The sequence below is a fragment of the Rhinopithecus bieti genome, unplaced genomic scaffold (assembly GCF_001698545.2).
Source record: "Rhinopithecus bieti isolate Rb0 unplaced genomic scaffold, ASM169854v2 scaffold_19482, whole genome shotgun sequence".
NCBI classification, from domain to species: Eukaryota; Metazoa; Chordata; class Mammalia; order Primates; family Cercopithecidae; genus Rhinopithecus; species Rhinopithecus bieti.
The window spans coordinates 4,218,266-4,236,653 of record NW_016809768.1 but is presented as its reverse complement, the minus strand read 5'-3'; the positions used below and the strand labels follow the sequence as shown (position 1 = coordinate 4,236,653).

At 48.9% G+C, this 18,388-nt stretch overlaps 1 protein-coding gene across 4 annotated transcripts in view; it reads left to right on the top strand.

Annotated features, from left to right (window-relative positions):
* The window catches only part of MROH2A (maestro heat like repeat family member 2A), a 64,407-nt gene that overhangs the window by 21,454 nt on the left and 24,565 nt on the right, over nt 1–18,388 (top strand). For all 4 annotated transcript variants that reach the window (XR_001888830.1, XM_017890393.1, XM_017890391.1 and 1 more), the window contains exons 12-25: nt 2,527–2,603; nt 3,532–3,651; nt 3,960–4,070; nt 6,154–6,301; nt 7,435–7,475; nt 8,037–8,178; nt 8,477–8,529; nt 8,982–9,089; nt 11,437–11,556; nt 11,755–11,877; nt 13,120–13,272; nt 14,773–14,895; nt 15,858–15,937; nt 17,622–17,730. Coding sequence is in view for 3 of the 4 variants with exons in the window: in XM_017890393.1 (XP_017745882.1) it covers nt 2,527–2,603; nt 3,532–3,651; nt 3,960–4,070; nt 6,154–6,301; nt 7,435–7,475; nt 8,037–8,178; nt 8,477–8,529; nt 8,982–9,089; nt 11,437–11,556; nt 11,755–11,877; nt 13,120–13,272; nt 14,773–14,895; nt 15,858–15,937; nt 17,622–17,730 (1,508 nt within the window). In the remaining variant the exon portion in view is untranslated. The remainder of the gene's footprint in view (nt 1–2,526; nt 2,604–3,531; nt 3,652–3,959; nt 4,071–6,153; nt 6,302–7,434; nt 7,476–8,036; nt 8,179–8,476; nt 8,530–8,981; nt 9,090–11,436; nt 11,557–11,754; nt 11,878–13,119; nt 13,273–14,772; nt 14,896–15,857; nt 15,938–17,621; nt 17,731–18,388) is intronic.

The window sequence follows — 18,388 nt, the reverse complement described above, 5'->3', positions numbered from 1 at the left end:
GGGTGGGCGGGGTAGGCAGGGTGGAGAACAAGGGAGGCAATTTTCATTCACGTTGGGGCATTGCCACTTCCTAGACACTACTGGGTGGGCCAAGAAAGCCAAGGTTCTTGGCTGCTTTTCGTTTTCTAAGCTTTAACCTAATCAGCACTGTGGCTTACCCTCCCCACGCCCAACCCTCTGAGTCGGAATTTCAAATTGTTAACCTGAATCCTCCTCCTAACCTCCAAAGCTCAATCAGCGGCAGGATATAAGGCCAAAGTACACCACGTAGGCATCACCTGAAGCCCCTTGGATTCAATGCGCAACCATAGTCTACACATCTGATTCTAATCCCTAAGCCCAAACTCCAAACCTAGCCCTGATATTTAAAGAGAACACCTGTCCCTCACCAAGGCACTAGCTCACACTGTGCCTTTGTGTGAATTTGAAGAAGGCCGCTGTTGGCAGCACGCAGCCCTACAGGTACATAATGGTTAGAAGAGCATGGGCAGCTCCCACTCAGCCCTAAAGTCGGGTAGCTTTGTTCAGTGCACAAATTGGGCGACTGTATATAAAGGGACTTGTGCGGCCATTAAAACTTTTTCTTAAAGAAATGCACATTTAAGCAACAATGAAATCCTTTTTACCTATTCGATGAATAGAGATGATAAAGATAATGGCTGGAGTTCACCTGGCCATTTTCTGTAAAAGGCCAGATAGTAAAATATTTTGGCTTTGCAGGCTGTATAGTCTTTGACAATTAGCGCTACCATTGCAGACCAGAAACAGCTGTAGACTCCTGAGCACGGCTGGTTTTGCAAACTTTATTTACAAAAACAGGCTGTGGGTTATACTTTGCTTATCGCTAGTCTAGGGTGACAAGAAACCACCTGTGATACTTCACTGACAGAGGTGTAAATCAATAAATGATTTGGGGTGCTTAGTTGGATAGGGACCAAAATTTGCACTCAACAATCCAACTTTTTGTCAACTGTCCAAAGGAAATAATTGCCCAAAAGTAATTGGACAAAGGTGCTCGTTAAAACATTGTATTAAAAGCAAAGTGTGAGAAACAGCCTAAATGTTTTTCTCTAGGGAATTTGTGGAATAATGGAGTATTATGCAGCAATTAAAAGGTTTGCAGTCAATCCACTTTTTTGTGGAAAAGCTGCCTCTTTATATTAAGTGTAACAATACAATGTGGGGCAGTATTTATAGCATGACCTTAGTGATGTGGAAGAAATCTATGTTCATTTATGCATAAATAGGTCTGGAAGGACATAATCTATTAAGTGGCTATTTTTTATTTTAAGTTTGCAGTGAACCCATACTATTTTTTTCTTTCAGAGAAATTAGATCTTTTTTTTTCTTTTTAATTTTACTCTAAGTTCTGAGATACATATGCTGAACATGCAGGTTTGTTACATAGGTATACATGTGCCATGGTGGTTTTCTGCACCCATCAACCCATCATCTAGGTTTTAAGCCCTGCACGCATTAAGTATTTGTCCTAATGCTCTCCCTCCCCTTTCCCCCAACCCTCTTGCAGGCTCCGGTGTGTGATGTTCCCCTCCCTGTGTCCATGTGTTCTCACTGTTCACCTCCCACTTATGAGTGAGAACATGCGTTGTTTGGTTTTCTCTTCCTGTGTCAGTTTGCTGAAGATGATGGTTTCCAGCTTAGACTGGATAAAGAAAATGTGGCACATATACACCATGGAATACTATGCAGCCATATACTATTTTTATAATCAGAAACAGTTTCCATCTTAAAGGTGAAAATCTCATTGTCTCATGCTCACTTAGTACTTGACTGCCACCTTCTACCTGCTCTCATTTCCTTTTTCCTACTCTGGGGTTGACTTAGTAACACCTAACCTTGAGCGCAGTATCATCTTGAATGTCTAACTCGACCTCCATCCACACCAGCCCTCTCCAGGACCTTCTCATGGCTCTTTCTGGCCCCTCTTAAGCTTATTCCTTTAGTCGGGTGTGCTGTCATCAGTTGTACAACTAGCAAACACTCCCCCAACCCTTACAGTGTGCCAGACACTGTGTTAACTCCGTGAGAGAGGCACTGTCATTATCCACACTTTACAGGCGAGGAAACTGAGGCACAGAGGGGTTACGTAATTCACTCTAGGTCACACAGCTGGGATGTGGTGGAGCCAGGATTTGAACCCAGGCTAGGCCTGGTGTCAGGACCCATGCTCTTCCTGTTGGTGCTTTGCAACCTCTGCGTGCCCACTGCGTGCCTACTTCATGCCTAGTGCTCTATCCCAGCTGCAGGGCACCAAAGAGCTCATAGGCAGAGACCTTGCCCTCAAGGAGAGTTTACCTGGGTTCAAATGAGACACACGCAAAGCAGTGGCCAATGGAAGGAGGTGGCCAGGGAGAGCATGGCCAGGAAGGCTCCTAACAAAGTGCCCCTGAGCTTGGGGAATGTGGGAGGAGACAGAATGCAAGACCCTGATGTGGGGCGAGCCACCTGATGTCTGATGTCTCCCTGAGCCGCAGCCCTCCAGCCCACCCGGTTTTCCTCCTTCAGAGCCCAGGATGAGTATCAGGGCCATCTACCTGGCTATCCGGGTGGTCAAGAACACCATCTCTGATACCCGGTCCAAGGTAACAGGGCAGAGACCTGGAAAAGGGGGGCACTCAGAGGACCCTGCCAGGGGAGCAAAGGGAAGTCTGGGCTCTGGGAGGCGGAGGCTTTTAATGGAAAACCCGGTTTTCCATTGGGTCTCGACTGGGGCTGCAGGGTGGCAAGGCCAGTGAAAGCTGAGGTTCCACTCTCGAGACCTCATTCTCTCCAAGGATCTAGAGTTTTCGAGTGGTGTGTCTCAGGCACCACCTTGGACCCAGCAGAGGCCGAGTAAATCCAGCTGCAGCTAGAGTCACTCAGCTGCCAAAGGTTTTGTGAGATCTTTATCGCGTGTGAAAAAAGCAACTAAGAGGCACTCTTCTACCCACCCTCAAAAGGCTGAAAACCACAGTCCCAGGCTCCATGGCAGCCACATCTACCTTGGAGTGGAGCTTGGTTCTGGCCACAGGCTGGGGAAGGGAGGTCCAACGTAGTGAGGGTCTGCACAGCAGTTTTGAGGAATATCAGAGAGGGAATGGAGGAGAATTGGGACTAGAGGTTTAGGCAGAGCTGTCTTCAGTACCTGGAGGCTGTGGAGGGAAGAGAAAAGGCTCATTCTGCATCTCCCGCACGTAGTGATTCTCACCAATGGAGCAAGCCCCAGGGAGCCCAGGGTAACAGATGGGCTCCCCACGGCAAGGGCTGCCGGAATGGAGCAGCCTAGGTTGGAAGGGAGGGAGGGAGATTTGTGTCTTTCCAAGGCTCAATGAGGCTCCCAGGTGGGCGTGCTGCAGAGTGGGACCCCTGGATGAGGCAGGGGGAGGTGGGCAGAGTGGGCAGTAATCAGGTAGCCCCTGAGGCCCCTTCTAGCCCAGAGCACCCCCAATTCCTAGCTGTCTATGTCACAGGATTGGGTGCCCTGGAGCCCACCCCCACCCCCCCAGCATGTCCATGGTCCTGTCCCCTCAGGTGAGGATGGCTATTCTCCGCATCATTGGGCAGCTGGCTCTCTCTGGCTACCAGGAGAGAATCAAAGGCTGGGGCCTGAAGTACGTGTCTGTGCAGCTGACCTTATCCACCTACAAACTGGTGAGTGGCTGTGATACACAGATCACAGAGCAGCTGGAGTTGGAAATGGTTTCCACCGTGCTGAGGGGAGAATGCCACTCAGCATACCTGTGTTGGAACCTGTGTATCCGTTCATGACATGAGTTCATAGACACACAGTGAACCTGCAGGTGACAATGTGTGAGGTCCTAGATATATGCACAGCTCTGAGCATTCTGTAGACTCAGTATCTGGGCGTGGAGCCCCTGGGGAGTGAGGAGACCATACCCGAGAACACGGCAAGCCCCCTGCCAGGCCACAAATGGGAATCCCTTGGTTCTTTCTTCCAGACAAATCGCCGGGATAACTTTTATCAGAGGGACTTGGAGGAGAGGATGGTCCACAAAGTCACCATGGACACTGTGAAGATCATCACCTCTTCTGTCAGTGGGATGACCAATGTGAGTGGTCCCTGCCCCACCCGCACAGTGGGTCACCACGCCAGGCTAGGGGTGAACTACACATGACCAGAATTCCACATCTTTGCGTCTTCCATTCCTGCTGTCTGGAGTGTCGAGGGGCCTTCCTCTTCCAGTTGCTTGGAATTACTCAAAACCCAGTTCCAAAGCCAGGTCCTTGATGAGAACTTATTCTTCATCTCTGTACCCCTAGAGGCTGGGCAGTGCATGACATCAGCATGGCTGGCAGTATCAATCTGTATCATTTAAGCGAGTACCTGAAATGTGTCCATTACTTTAAGGCCCATGTGTGTGTGTGTGTGTGTGTGTGTGTGTGTGTGTAGACCAATATTCATGGTTTGATTTTGTAAACATTCACCGAGTTCTTACTCTGTGAAAGACAGGAGAGAGGAGTGTGCAGTAGGAGGACTCAGTATGACTGGAAGAAGTTCACAAACTATGGGAGAAACAAATGTGTCAACTTTTAATTGCAACAAAATGTGACATAACAATAAGATAGGAAAAATGTACCATGAGAGCATCAAGGAGGGAATGATTTATTCACTGCCAAAGGTTTACTCAGCTGCCAAAGGTTTTGTGAGATCTTTATCGCGTGTGAAAAAAGCAACTAAGAGGCACTCCTCTACCCACCCTCAAAAGGCTGAAAACCACAGTCCCAGGCTCCATGGCAGCCACATCTACCTTGGAGTGGAGCTTGGTTCTGGCCACAGGCTGGGGAAGGGAGGTCCAGGTCTAGGCTGCAGGCTAGATGATCCCTGTCCAGCGACAGCTTTTTTTAATTACAGAAATCATCATCATCATCATCATCATAGCTACAGTCCATGTGGCATCCACATATAGCAGATATACTCTGCTAGGTGTGCAACATGTACAATCTTGTTTAATTATCCCAGCAACTACTCGCACAGAGGGTAGTTGTTATCCTGATTTTGCAGATAAAGAAAGTGAGACCCAGAGGGATTCATTAATTTGCTCAAGGCCTCACAGCTGGTAAACAATAAAACCAGGATTGAAATTCCCTTTGTAATTCACCATGCTGTCTTTATGGGGAAGCCCAGGAGCTGGGAGATTCTGGTCCTGCTGGCTGGAACAGGTTAAGCCATTTACGGGGAAGCCCAAGAGCTGGGAGATTCTAGTCCTGCTGGCTGGAACAGGTTAAGCCATTGTACCTGATAGTTGGTAGCATAGGAGCCTCACCTTTAACTCCCAGGGGTGGGTGTGGGGTGAAGAGGGATTACAATTAGTTGGGGGTGTTGAAAGGTCACCCAGGGAGAGAGGAGATGGTGGGGTGAAGTCGGAGACACAGCTCCAAGAATCCATATCAGTCAGGGTTCTCCGGAGAAACAGAACCAGTAGAAGACATATATAGTCTGATTTATTTTAAGGAAGTGACTCATGCAGTTGTGGGGGCTGGCAAGTCGGACACCTGCGTGGCAGGCCAGCAGGCTGGAGACTCAAGCAGGGGCGGATGCTGCAGCCTTGTGGCTGAATATCTTCTTCCTCAGAGAAACCTCAGCGTTTCACTCTTAAGGCGTTTCACCCATCTATGTTATTGAGGATAATCTCTTTTGTGGATTATGCACTTTTGTCACACCTACAAGCTACCTTCATAGCAACACCTAGATTTGTGTTTGACTGAATGACTGGGTACTCTTGCCTAGCCAAGTTGACACACAAAACTGACCGTCATACCAGGCAGACACAACTGGATCATCTGCCCAGGGTGCCCCTCTAGAGTACTTGGGATCAGAGGGAGGACCCTGTATGAGGAGGGTGTGATGGATGTCGGTGTGTATGAGGCTGGCAGCAATAGAAATTGGGCAACAGGGATGCTGGCCCCAGCAGGGACTAGCAGACTGTCTTGCCACATCAGGGTGGGTGACATTTAAATGCCCCTGACAAAGACTGGGGTTGACGGTGGAGCCAGTTCACGGCTGAGACTGTCAGGGGACATCTCTGGGGAAGCGGGGATGGGGCTGGAACCATGGCAGAGCCTGACTGTTCTCCTTAGAGGCCCAGGGCTTGGGCTAATTCTGAGCCCCTTTCTCTCCCACCCCCACCCCAGGAGTTTTGGGTGAGGCTCCTATGCTACATCATGGAGACAGACTACATGGAAGCTTTGACTCCTATCTGTATCAGCCTCACAAACCTGGCAGAACACCAGCTCCATGGCCAGGACGTGGATGTCAGCATGGCTGGCAAGAGCAGGCAAGGTAGGCAAAGTTCCTGTGCCAGCTGGTTGGATTGGGCAGGTGGGCTGGCTCCTTGTCTGGGAATGCCCACCTCTCTCCACATTCCTCCCAACCTCATTCCCCCTTCTCCTGGAAACATCCAAGTCCAAATTAATACTATTAATGCCTACCTGGATATTAATGCCTACCTGATCATATCTAGGACATGTTAGAATTGCGTAAACTTCCTTCTGAATAGTTCACTCCTCATGTCCTGTCCCCTCAGCCTACACCCCTGGTCCAGATCCCATCCTTGGGAGCTCCTGGCCCAGCCTTTCTCATGCATGACCTTACTGGGCCTCTGCTCTGTCTGGCTTCTCTGAGCCAGCTAGAGTAACTATAGGCACCCCGTCCTCTGTAGACTACCCTCACTCTGGTCCACTCAGAGTGGGGACTGTTAACACCAGGCTCCCAAAACAACTATGCCCACCTACCATGCTTGTTCCTGTCCCCTTTCCTCCCACCTCTGGCCCCAAGGGCGTGACTGGTGACGGAGGTGACTGATGGGGTCCTTTAGGATCCAGGGCTAGCAAAGGGCAGAGTCTGCTTTCTTATTTTGATCTAAACAAGTCAGTCAGGCGATCCTCTGAGGTCTTCCTCATGCCCCTCTCACTCTTGACTCCGGTTGAGTACTCTCTAGGGCCCCTGCACTTGCACCTTCTTAGCAGGCCTAGCCTTGCCTTTGTCCTTTTGTTTGTGCGCTGTTGGTTTGCTTTTCATGGGCTCGTTGGCTCCCAAAGCCTGTGGAGAGAGTCAGGAGTGGGTAGAAGGGCAGTGTCTAATTACTCTTGGCTCAGCAGAGGACAGGTTCACAGTAGGAGACAAAACATTGTCATGGTAAGCCCTGGTGTCACTACAAAATGTGCATGACCTGAAAAGAGCATCTTCTAAACCTCAACGCGTTAGCACGATTCTCTCCTCTTCCCAGGATAAGTGAAATGTAGTGATATTCTTAGAAACTTCCCTGTGCCAACCCATTCTCCATTCTGGGGGTTTGGGGAACAAGATCATGTTGGGGAGGCACCTTCTAGGGTAAAGTTCCTAGATGGGGACACAGGAGCATGTCCTGGTACAAGCAAGGAAGGCTCAGCTGGGGTTGCATTTCCTTCAATCAGTGGACCTGCCTGCACCTCAGAAGCTGCTGGCCCGTCTCCTGGTGAGTGGCTGACCTGCATCATGCCCTGGCCTGGCAAGGCCATGCCCTGTGGCACCTCTTCCTTAAGCTCCTAATTCCCAGAGCCCCAGGGGTAGGAGGAAGCTGGGGTGCAATGAGGGAGTTTGATATTTGGCAGGACAGATCATTCCATGTCCCTGTCATTCCTCTCGAGTTTGGTAGAGGCAATGCGCTTGTAATAACTGGGGAGCTGGCCTGGACCTGCTTTTAGATTCCTTTGCCGAAAGCATCCCCACAACACCTCCAATGCTTGCCTACCCCTGGAGGTTGGCTCAGTCCAGGACCCATGAGTTCTCCTCTTTATGTTAACTGTGGACCCTCATCCATATTACACTGAAGTCTGGGGTGGGGAGGGAGCCCAGGTCTGGTCCCCACCCCGCCTCCTTCCTGCAGTGTCCTCTGCAGGTGCACTCTCTGTTTGAAATCCCTATTTGAAACCACCCATCCTGTCCAGCTCCTCCCTTTAAAAATGAGGACAACGAGCTCCAAGACAGGGAGCGAGGTGCTCAGGTGCTACTTCACTAGAGTCTTGGTGCCCTCCAGGTGCTGATGTCATCACCTTACAAGGGAGAGGGTCGTGGGATAGCCATGCTCAACCTCTTGAGGACCCTGAGCCAGAGCATCGCACCCTCCATGGCCAACATGTGGGAGCTGGAGATTCCGCTACTGGTCCGGTACCTGGAAGGTGAGGTGCCTGGGGAGCCCATCCCAAGCCAACCCTCCAATCCGTGTACATGCTGGGGTTCTAATCACGTGAGTTGAATAACAAGAGCTGAGGCTCACAGTCGACCCACACAGCCCACGTTTGTCCTGAGAACTAGTTGAGCAGCTTGGGAAGGTGAGGAGGGCACTGCAACGTGTGATGGGTTCACCCATGGAGGGCCTCAAATGCCACGCTAAGGAGGCATAGAGGGCCTCGAATACCAGGCTTAGGGGAGCAGTGGAAGAAAGTGGTATGTGTGACCATGCATGTGTTCCTGCAGAACATACTGAGTTCACTTGGGATCAGAAAGCCTGGGAAGACAAGCTGATTCAGGTAAAGGGGTAACAAGTTTGCTGAGGCCTGGGAGGAGGAGAAAGATGGGAGCAGATGGAAAGGCATTTGGTGGGCTGGGCACGTGAGGAGTTTAGAAGCCCCTAAAGGATATGTTCTCCTTCTGTCAGAGAAGACTTGGGTCAAAGTCTATAGCTGTGTCTATCCCCAGGGGAAAACTGAGAGAACCTTCCATCCTAAGAGCCAGGTGCCCAGGAGGGGAGCAGGGAGTGACACCCCTTCTGTTAGCCCCCAGAGCCACAGCCATTCCTCAGACCCACAGAACATTATTAGCACTGGATCAGGGATCTATGGACTTCGTGATCTGGAGATGTAGGCAAGGGAGGCGAGAGAGGGCAAGTCACTACTCAAGGTCACGTAGCATTCCCAGAGCCCAGGCAAGAACAGGGATGAAGGCCTTTGTCCCTTCCCACCAACGTCTTGTGCCTCCCCAGTTTCTGCGAAACTCCCTCAAGAAGACCCGGGGGTCTACCTGGAGCCTGCGTTTGAGCAAAGAGCTGAACAACCAGATTGCGAGCTTTGACAGCCCCTCTCTGGAGAAGGTTTGTCTTCACAGGGGCAGGAGAGTTTGGACAGGCAGGAGATTCCAGGGATGATGGAGTGGAGAGGATCACACTGTGTGTGTGAGATCAGCTGGACCTGTGGCTGTTTACATGGTCCTGGGAGGAGAGGAGGGTGGTCTAGATTGGTGGTTTTAGTTTTGTTTTTGGTTTTTTTTGTTTTGTTTTGTTGATCCTCCAGATTCTGATTAGCAATCACATGTGTATATTTCTTTGTAAACACAAAACTATACCACATTGCTACAAAACTCTAAAACATTGTTGAAAGAAATCAGTGAGGGTCTCAATAAGTAGAAAGCACCCCATGTTCATGGATTGAAAGATGCTATAGTTCAAATGGCGATACTCTCCAAATTTATCTTCAGTTTTAGCTTGACCCCATCACAATCCAAGCTAGTTCTTTTTATTTTTTTTCCAGAGACTGACAAATTAATTCTAAAATTTATATGGAAATACCAGGGGCTCTAAATAGCCAGCATAATTATGATGAAAAGAAGAATAAAGTTGGAGGACTCAAACTTCTCAATTTCAGCTTCTTACACAACTGCAGTAAAACTCCTTACACAATTGCAATAAACAAGATAATGAGATACTGGCATAAGGATAGACATACAGATTGATAAAATAGAATTGAGAGTCCAGAAATAAACTCTCACATTTATGGTTAATTTATTTTCAAGAAGGGTGCCAAGACAATTCAATGGGGAAAGAATAGTTTTTTTCAACAAATGGTGCTGGGATAACTAGAAATCCACATGCAAAAGAATGAAATTGGATACCTTCCTCACACCATACATAAAGCTAAATCAAAATGAATCACAGACCTAAATAAAAGAACTAAAATTATAAAATTCTAGAAAAACACAGGATAAATCTTGTGACCTTGGGTTAGGCAAAACCTTCTTAGAGATGACACCAAAAAGCAAAAGTGACACAAATAAATAAATTGGATATCATCAAAATTAAAACCTCTTGTGCTAAAAATAATACAATAAAGTGAAAAAAGCACATTAAGGAAGAATATGTTCTTCCGTAGCAGATCAAAGACTTAAGTGTACAAAATGGAACCGTGGAACAACTAGAATATATTGATGAATATTTTTATAATCTTGACGTGAAATAGCCTTTATATGCTTGCAAAGAAACCAAGAAAGACAAAAGATGTAAACTTTACAGATATTAACATTTTTTTGTGTGCTTCTACTACTTCCTGTTTGTTTTCTCATCTCCAAAAGCAAAAATATTTACTTTATGGAGTCATGGTGAGGATTTAATGAAACATGGATGGATGGTTGTTTTTATTATGTCTCCAAATATAAAACAAAATTCTTACAAATAGAAAAAACCCACCAAAAAATGGGAAAAAGAATATAGCCAGAAATGGAAAGAATTATAACGAATCATGAGAATATGAAAAGATGATTGGCACAACTAATAATCAAAGAAACACATCATAGTGAGAATGTTCCACTTCTCACTGATCATGACCTATGTTGGGGAGTAGGTGAAGTTGGTGCGCTTAGATTTGTTGGCGGGAGTGTAAATTGGTTCAACTTACACAGGAGTTGAACAAATTTACACTTCCCCCTTTAACACATATAACATGCCTGCCCTTATATAGCCTGACCTCCCAGAATAACCTGAACATTTATTTTATTTATTTTTTAAATTTTTTATTTCCATAGGTTTTTGGGGAACGGGTGGTCTTTGGTTACATGAATAAGTGGCGATTTGCAAGATTTTGGTGCATGCATCACCCAAGCAGTATACGCTGCACCCAGTTTGTAGTCTTTTGTCCCCCACCCCCTTCTTACCCTTTCCCCCTGAGTCCCCAAAGTCCTTTGTATCATTCGTATGCTTTTGCATCCTCATAGCTTAGCTCCCACTTATGAGTGAGAATATACGAGATTTGGTTTTCCATTCTTAAGTTACTTAGAATAGTAGTCTCCAATCTCATCCAGGTTACTGCAAATGCCAGTAATTCATTCTTTTTGAGTTCAAGCGATTCTCCTGCTTCCGCCTTCCAAGTAGCTGGGACTACAGGTGCATGGCTGAGTAGTATTCATATATATGAATATATACATATATATATGAATATATATATGTATATATATATATCGTAGTTTCTTTATCTCCTTGTTGATTGATGGGCATTTAGGCTGGTTCCACATTTTTGCAATTGTGAATTGTGCTGCTATAAACATGTGTGCAAGTATCTTCTGCACATTTTTAAAAAATTGAAGAATATGAAGCCAACTGTCTACAACAGCACTCCCTGAAGGGTGGCTGTAGGGAGGCCTGAGCTCCTTCCTCCCTTCTGCCTCTCCAGGGCTTTCTGTACCGGGCCTTGGGCTTCACCTTGGCCACAGGCCTGGAGGCCAGCAAGGTGGAGGTCCTGCTGTTGGAGCTGCTGTACAAGACGGACTACAGCAATGACTTCGACAGCGAGGTGAGGGTGCCTGCAGCCCCCTCCTGTCCACCAGATGCCTCTGGACCCTTGGGGACACGTGTGTTCATGTGGCTGCATGTGTTTTGTGGGTGTGTGCGTGTGTGTGTGTACGTGTGTGTGCCTTGCATGTGTGTGGGGGGGATCCTCCTCTGCCCACTGGCCCCTGCCCTCACCCTGGCTGGCTGGGTCTCCCTGCAGGGTGTGATCCTGTGCTTTGGCCTGTGTGCCCGGGGCCAGGTAAAAACGGTGCTGAATGTGCTTCATGACTTCGAGGAGAGGATCCAGGAGTCAGAGCAGTCCTGGCAGATCAGTGCTTGGCGGGTAAGGCACCTTCCCTCCACAACTGGGTCTTGGGATCTCTTCACACAATGCTCTGGGCACCTGACCCAAGGTCCTTTCTAGATCTCAGTAGGAAACTTGCCTCCCACAGGGTCTCCTGTCACCAACATGGCTGAGACATTTAGTCTGAGACCTCCTGGACAGAGCTTTTGCTATTGAATCATCTTAAAAATGCAGGGTGGGCCTTTCCAGGACCCAGATACTGTCACAGAGTCCCAGCCCCTTGCTACTCATGGTGGGGTTCTCAGACTGGCAGTGGGGGCTCCCTCGGTGCTGACTGGAAACACAGAGTCCCATGCCCCACCCAGACCCACAGGATCTGAAGAAGCTGTTCAGGTAGTGCTCCATGGGTGCCTGGCACTGGGAGCTCTGTCTCAGTGAATGGACGGTGCTGGGATGGAGGGGCTCTAACCCACCGTTGCAGGGTGAGAATACTGAAGCTTGTCCATGGGCAAGCGGCTGGTTCACTGGTGAAGCCAGGATTTGGATCCAGATGGCCCATGGCCCCATCCTCTGGAGGCTGCCCCTCCCTGCCACAGGAGATGGTCCCACCAGCTGGCTGAGCTCCTAGTGGGAAACCATCTAAAACCATCACCCATGCCTCAGGCTTTGCCCTTGACCTGGAATCCTTGCCCTGGAGTCTGGTTGTTTGGATGTAGAGAATCGAGAGTGTCCCAGGGAGTGTCCCAGGCTTCTTTCTAGGTTTTCTGCAAGGAGGACCTGACACCTGGGTTTCTACTCAGTGTGGCAGGGCACCGGGGCCTCTGCTTCCCATCCACAGTGGGTTTGGTGGCCTCTAACATCTCCTGCCACTCAGAGATTGTTCTGAGGATGTGAGCACCGCGAGGGCAAGGTGGAGGCTGTCGGTTCCTGCTGGATCTCCAGCCTCATGTGTGCCTGGCCCATAGCTGGTGCCTGGTAGGTGAAGGTATGAGGTGTGCAAGCAGCCTCTGTTTAGGCTGCTCTGGGCGTCTATGGCCCTGGTCTGGCTTGCTCACTACTGCGTGTCCAGTGCCTGGTGTCTAGTAGATGCTCAATAAAGATGCATTGAGTGAATGAATGTTATGCATGAAAAAATGAACATTTCGTGCACCCAGAAAACAGTCAGGTGAAGCACCGCCAGCTGACTTGACGGATCCTTTGGTCGTGTGGCCAGAGACCATCACCTGCATTTGGAGCAGCCCCTGCCGCCCCTAGTGGTTCTTTTTCTCTTTGGCCTTGTAGAAGGACCACCCCTGGAGGCGGGAGACAGTGAAAAGTGCCCTCATGGTGATGTATAGCTGCGTGGCCTCCTACTGCCACCCCCAGTTGCTCCTCAACCTCGTGGACAGCCCCATCACTGCTAAGATCATTCACCATTATGTCAGCAGCTGCCAGGTAGCCCCATCTGCTGCCTGGGGGGATGTCTTCTGGACCAGGCTGGTGGGGAGTAGTCTTCTGCCACTCTCTGGGCACCTGCATCCCTACCCAGGGGACATCCAGGCATCCTACCTGATGCCCAGCACATGGGAAGCCCATTGCCCAAATGTGCTGTTCTCTGTGCTTTGGTGTCATGCATAGGGGGTGGGGGGTGAGGATAGCCCCTCTTCCAGAGTGCTAGTGGGGTCCCCAGAAGCCACAAGATGAGCCCCACCTCTTCCCAGCCTTTCCCACTCCCTCTGCCCTTGCCTCTGGCCCTCCCTGACACTGACCCAGACCCTTCCATAAGGAACAAGAGGTGGGGTTGCCTTCAAAGACATGCAAAGGGACTGGCTGTTTTCTTGGAATGGCAAGGAGGGGAAAACACAGAGAATAAAGCAAAAATTGTTTTTATTTTTTAAAACTGTGGCAAAATGCACATAGTTTACCATCATAACCATTTTTAAGAATGCGTATGGTTCAATGGCATGAGGTACATTCACGTTGTTGTGCAACTGTCACCGCCATCTGTCTCCAGAATTCTTCATTTTGCAAAACCAAAATCCTATATCCATTCAACGCCAACTCTCCATTCCCTTCTTCCCCTAGCCCTGGCAACGACCTTTACTCTTTCTGTCTGTGTGGCTTTGACTAGTCCAGGTACCTCATCTAAGTGCAATCATATGATAGTTGTCCTTGTATGTCTGGCTTATTTTGTTTATCATAATGTTCTCAAGGTTCATCCATGTAAAAGCAAGCATTTTCTCAATAACCTCTCCTGCCTCTATGGTGACACATAGGGCTCAGGGCCCCTGGTCACTGAAGGTGGCCCCTTAGCTGCTTTGCTGCCCTCAGGAGGCTTGGGAAGGTGGCATCCTCCGTGGTGTATTAGTTCGTTTTAATGCTGCTGCTAAAGGCATACCTGAAACTGGGAACAAAAAGAGGTTTACTTGGACTTAGAGTTCTACATGACTAGGGTGGCCTCAGAATCATGGTGGGAGACAAAAGGCACTTCTTACATGGCAGCAGCAAGAGAAAAATGAGGAAGAAGCCAAAGTGGAAACTCCTGAAAAACCCATCAGATCTTGTGAGACTTCTTTACTATCATGAGAAGAGCATGGGAGAGACCAGCCCCCATGATTCAATTACCTCCCCCGGGGTCCCTCCCACAATACATGGGAATTCTGGGAGATACAATTCAAGTTGAGATTTGAATGGGGACACAGCCAAACTATATCACGTGTGGACACAGGTGCTGCACCTCACCTCGGATCCCCGCCATGTGCCTGTGGCCCTGCCATGTGGCAGGTGCTCCATTCATGTGGTCAAAGGACAGAGTGAGGCCGCCCATCTCTCAGAGCATTCAACATTGAACCCTTTCTTCTGAGCAGAGGGAGTCCAGGAGCAGAGGCTGCATCTTGGGTTCTTCTGGGGCTGCTCACAAACGTTCTCTCCCTCCTTTCCCCCTTCTGGGCTCAGGACATCTGTCTCAAAATGGCCTTCATGAAGAGTGTTGTGCAGGTTACTAAGGCCATCAACAACATCAAGGACCTGGAGGACTTTCACTTTGCCCAGAAGACGACTCTTACCAGCATCATAGTGGTAAGCTGGATGAGGCACCTCCTTGGTCCTGGTCCTGGTTTTGGGGTCTAACTCCCTGTGGTGAGAGGTTTTCAAAGTTCCCGAGGGCATCTGCAGAGCTCTCTGAAGCCCTTCCCTGTCTTGGCTCTGCTTTGACCTAACTGTAGGAGTTCTGAGAATGATTTTTGTATCTGATAAAGGGTTTCACAGCCAGTCAACTGTTTGGAAACAGGGTGGCAGATTCTGGCTGTCTTGGGTCCTGCAGTGCCCAGGGCAGCTGGTTCAGGCCTGATAGACAGAGATTCCCTGGGCTGGCTTAGCTGTAGCTTTCCTGTGTCTCCGTGGGAGGGCCTTAGGAGCAGGGATCTGCTGGAAGCAGGACTTAGAGTGAAGCCCTGAAGGATGCACAGAAGGATGTAAGACAAAGAACATGTCCACTGTCCAAAGGCTGATGGAGCCTGTGGGGCCGCCAATGTCCTTGGTCCCCAGGCCTCCCTACTCATGTCATTGCCAATGCCTTGGCCCCTCAAAGCTGCTTGGGTTGTGCTGGAAGTGGCCCTGGAGGGACATGAGATTAGATGGAACAGAAGGCAATGAGGAGGAAGTGGGATTTATTTGGCTCTCACTGGCCAGGAGCTTTGGATCTGTACTTTCACGCTAGCCTGGAGCAGCCCTGTAAATTGGGTTTCCAGGTCCTGCTTTACAGAGAAGGGAACTTGGGCTCAGGCAGAGGAAGTGCTGGCCCAGGGGCACACAGCAAGTAGATGAGCAACCTGAGCTAGGAGCCCAGGACCACTTTGGGCCCTACTCCCTCTCTGCTGCCTCCCCTAAGATGCCAAAAGCCAAATGGCCCTGAAAAGAACCAAAGAGATACAGGGTGTTAGACGTTTTGGGAAGTGCCAGGTCTTTCTCATGCTGACACTGGCGAGTGCTACTGCCATCATGGTCACCAAAAGCTACCACCCCCTGCTTGTGTTGGGCAGGCGGTCATTGAGGCAGAACTGACTGACAACCTGGTTTCTCCAGTGCGAGCCTTGGCGATGGAGGCCCTCTCACACCTGAGGTGAGCTGGGCCCCCACCCGCACCCCATCCCAAGGGGTGGGGAAAAGTTCAAGACCATTCCTGGTGCTCCTTCAGGGGTTGTGCCTCCTCTTTCCTCTCCTGCCTCTGTAGCAGGAGTCTCAGTTGGTGGCTCCCCAGGGCAATGGGCCAGCCTAGAAGATGGGGGTCAGCCTCAGCCACTCCTTTCTATAATTCTCAGCAGGATTTCAAGTTGGATTTATGGCACGTGGGTGGGCTGCTCTTCCATTGATTGGGGATATTTTGAGCAAAATAACAGTGATAACACTGAAGAGCATTGCAGGCATCCTTCAAGATGAGTCAGGCTTATCAATGAGTTGAAGGGCTCAGTCAACTATTTGTTGATACCATTGGTACAAAATGATCTAAAGCCCCAAGACTTGCCTTCCTGGAGATGCCAATCCACTGGTGGGGAGGGGGAAAGGGGAAGAAGTTATGGATTTATAAAATTAGTATTTAAAGAGGTTGGCTCATCTCTAAGAATACCTCCTCGATAGGGGAAGATTCATTACTTAGGCTCACAGCAGAACTATCTGATGCTTTAAGCTGCATCAAACAGGCAGATTTTAAAATAAATGTCATGAACATCAACTAAGCACAATTATATGCTGAGTACTGAAGGGACACAGATACATAAGACCTAGTCCAGCCTTTTAAGGACTTAGAGATAAGACAGACACATACAAACAGACTTATAGGTCAACGCCGACTAATAGGACTGTGTTTGCAGATAAACCCCCACACACACCAACAAAAAATATCTGAGCACAAAAAAAAGGGGCTACTAACAAGATGCAACTCAGTTTATACAAAAGGAGCTATCAAAAGGCTTGGTGCAGAGTTGGCATTTGGCTTTTGACCTGGGCTTAGGCAGATGCCTGGACTTGGGGCTTCCTAGGAGAGTGCAATACAAGACACTTTGGGGGAATAGGAGTTTAAAGTAGGATGGTGGCTCTCAACTCTGGGGGCACAATAGAACTCATGGGGAACTTTTAACAGTATGGATATCCAGGTCCCACTCCAGATCCTGGGGCTTGGACATGGTCCCTGGGGGTCCTTAAAAAATCCTCGAGGTGTCTTTAATATGCATCAAGCTTGAGAATTATTGATGAAGGGGCTAGAAGGAGAATGAGCTAGCATGCACCAATCGCTAGCAACTACCTCTAGAGGGTTTATTCAAACACAGATGGCTGCAGTCCACCCCTAGAATTTTTGATTCAGCAGGTCTTGGTTGGGGCCATAGAATTTGTGTTTCTCATAAACTCCAAGATGAAGCTGCTGCTGCCGCAGTGGTGGTGGTCCAAGCATTACATGTGAAAGCCCCTGGACTAGCACCAGCCTGGGAGGTCAGATTCCATGGTTGTAGTTGGCAAGGAGCAATGGAATGTTTCTGAGCAGATTAACAGGTTCAGAGTAGGCAACAGCAGATAGGAGAGATGGCCTTGAACCCCTGCATCTCCCCTTCAATCACAGGCAAGAGTCACTGGACACTGGTTACTGGTCAGAGCCAGGGCCCCTGGGGAGGGATGCTTGCCAGAGCCTCCAACTGGAGAAGTTGGCCTCTTCCTCTTCTACGACATGTTTCTGTGTCCAGATTGGGCAGTGGGGTAGCAGAAACTCAACTCCCCAGTGACTCTTCCTCTCTTGTCACTGCTTCTTTCCCCAGCAAGCTGAAGCCTTTCTACTCCACAGAAGAAAACAGTGAGCTAATGGATATCAGCATACATTCTATAATTTCTCTCCAACTCCCAGGAGAGGACAATGAGTCCATTAAGGTAGGTCCCTCTGGGATGCCTCATTTGCTGGGTCAGGACCTGGAAATTAACATTAACATGGGCCATGCTGAGAGTCCACCTTCCTGAACCACCCTCGAGTGTTTAGAGGCAACAGAGTGTAGCGAGCTCTATCAGCAAATGTAAGGTAATGCTAGCTGTTGAAACAGATAAACCCTGAAATCTTAGTGGATTAACAACATAAAAGTTTATTTATTACCCAAGTCAAGTCAAGCCCAATTGTCAATGGGATTGGAAATGGAGCTGCTTTGTGCAATTATTCAGGAACCCAGGCTGGCGGAGACCTCCTGCCTATTCTCAGTGCGTGAATCCCAAGGTCCCAATCAATGGGTATTGATACCCAGCCTAAAGAGAAGGAAGAGAAAGTCTAGGGAAGGCTTGAGAGCCATTTTGCCCTCCTTCTGTTGGCTGAAACACAGTCACATAGCTCCACCCATGCAAGGAGTCCTGGGAAATGTAGTCCCTGATGGGATGGCTGTTTCCCTGACAACACTGTGGAAAACGAGAAGGAATCTTTTGTGGACGGGTAGCCATCCCTGCCTCAAGGGACTGGCCCTGGATGAAGAATCAGAACTGGGCTCCAGGAGTTCAGTATCCTGCTTTGTAAAGTGAATTCCTCTTTTTTTTTTTTTTTTTTTTT